Source organism: Dysidea avara, chromosome 12 (assembly GCF_963678975.1).
Source record: "Dysidea avara chromosome 12, odDysAvar1.4, whole genome shotgun sequence".
Lineage (NCBI taxonomy): Eukaryota > Metazoa > Porifera > Demospongiae > Dictyoceratida > Dysideidae > Dysidea > Dysidea avara.
In genome coordinates, this window is record NC_089283.1 from 17121591 (window position 1) to 17123181 (window position 1591).

The 1591-nt window shown below is 37.9% G+C and overlaps 1 protein-coding gene across 1 annotated transcript; it reads right to left on the reverse strand.

The window, feature by feature from the left end:
* Nucleotides 1-739: 739 nt before the first annotated feature.
* On the reverse strand, nucleotides 740-1354 carry LOC136239886 (uncharacterized). The gene has a single exon (XM_066030631.1). The coding sequence runs from the start codon at nucleotides 1352-1354 to the stop codon at nucleotides 740-742; it is 615 nt and encodes a 204-aa protein (XP_065886703.1).
* Between the last annotated feature and the right edge of the window lie 237 nt (nucleotides 1355-1591).

Consider the following 1591-nt stretch of genomic DNA (forward strand, 5'->3'; position numbering starts at 1 on the left):
GCTGCATGCATACTCCATCTGTGACTTCACCTTTGCTTGACAGTGGAAACTGTGAGATGCATATGGTGTTCAATGTAAATGAATGATATATTAAAATATTACTGATGTCCATTACTTTCTCTTCAGATACACCAGACACACTATACCTTGTAGACACCTGTGAAAATGTTATACAATCACTTGACCACACAAACTATACCTGGTCATGATAAATTTAAAGATTACTGTTGACTGCAACTGGAGACCCTGAGGTGTCATTGGATGGAGTCTCCATGTTACTCCCTCCATGAACTATATAGAGTATAGCACACCTGTGTACGCTTTATAATCCTTACTAATCTGTGCACAAGGTTCAGTATTCTGTTCAATTACTCTAATAGAACACACAGCAAAATACTCTAATTGAACAGTCACTCATACTGTTCTGATGATAAAACATTCAGAAGTTGAGGATATACTGATACACAGTACCTCGTCAATGTTTCTGTTATCATTTAGTGTAAAGAGTGGAGCACATGTTTGCTCCAGCTGGAAATTATACTTGTGTGCCTGTTCTTGAATGATGACATGATCGACATTAGAGATTTATGCTATAATGGTCACATTGAAAATAACAAAATGCATGAATCAAAATGTGTACACTATATGCAAACAAAATAATCAGCCTAACTGTGTGGTTAATATAATTGATAATGTTCAACAGACAGTCCAGTTCATATGAGCACATTCAGTACTGTGGCTAGTTGCTGCAATCACGCTCAACCTTCAGCTGCAGTGGAATATCACCTCCACTAAGTTTAGGACTGGAAGGTGGACAAGTTCCATGACAAGCACATCGGTGGGTGAGCTTAAACTTGTAATATAGCTCACTGGGGTTTCCAACAAACTCGAATTTTCCATCATATTCACTTTGATCACATACCAGTTCCACTTCTGATGTGATATACTTGTCATTAACTTTGGACTTGTAACTTGCGACCACAGATCTAGTAGCATCTTGGTACTCAAAATCAACAGTACTAAGATTGGCCAAGTTGTAGGACTTTGTTCCAAGTCTTGTGCGACAAATACCAGCATCTTTACAGCCATATTCAGAGAAATTCAAGCACGGGTTGTAATAAAATGTGTATTCCAATCCTGTTTTGTCAGACTTTCCTTTAGTTTCAAAAGTTGGCTTATGTCCATCTACCAAGCTGTGTAAATTAATTGGCTCCACATCCCCAGGTTGAATAATGAAGTCACAGGAACATTGATCAACCTTCTCACACACTGGTAGTTGAGGGATATTATCATCGAATGGCAGTGAATTGGAACAAGCCAGAGCTGTCAACAATATCAGCAAGGAGAAAACCATATTCCTTCCCTTCAGATACAAGTGCAGTTGTACTGGTAGATGTGATTCTCTGGACACATTGATGTGCTTTTATACTCACCATATTTTGTATGTTGCAACACAGAGTGGTGCAACAGTGTATATCATGTGACACTCTGTATGATTGCACTATGCACGTGGTACATTGCTATAATTATGTTGACTTTTCCACTAAAAATTGACATCATAAAATTGTATATGTGCAACTAACAATAGTTT

Coding starts and splice junctions, on each gene's coding strand:
- LOC136239886 (XM_066030631.1), bottom strand. CDS start 1,354: ATGGTTTTCTCCTTGCTGATATTGTTGACAGCTCTGGCTTGTTCCAAT.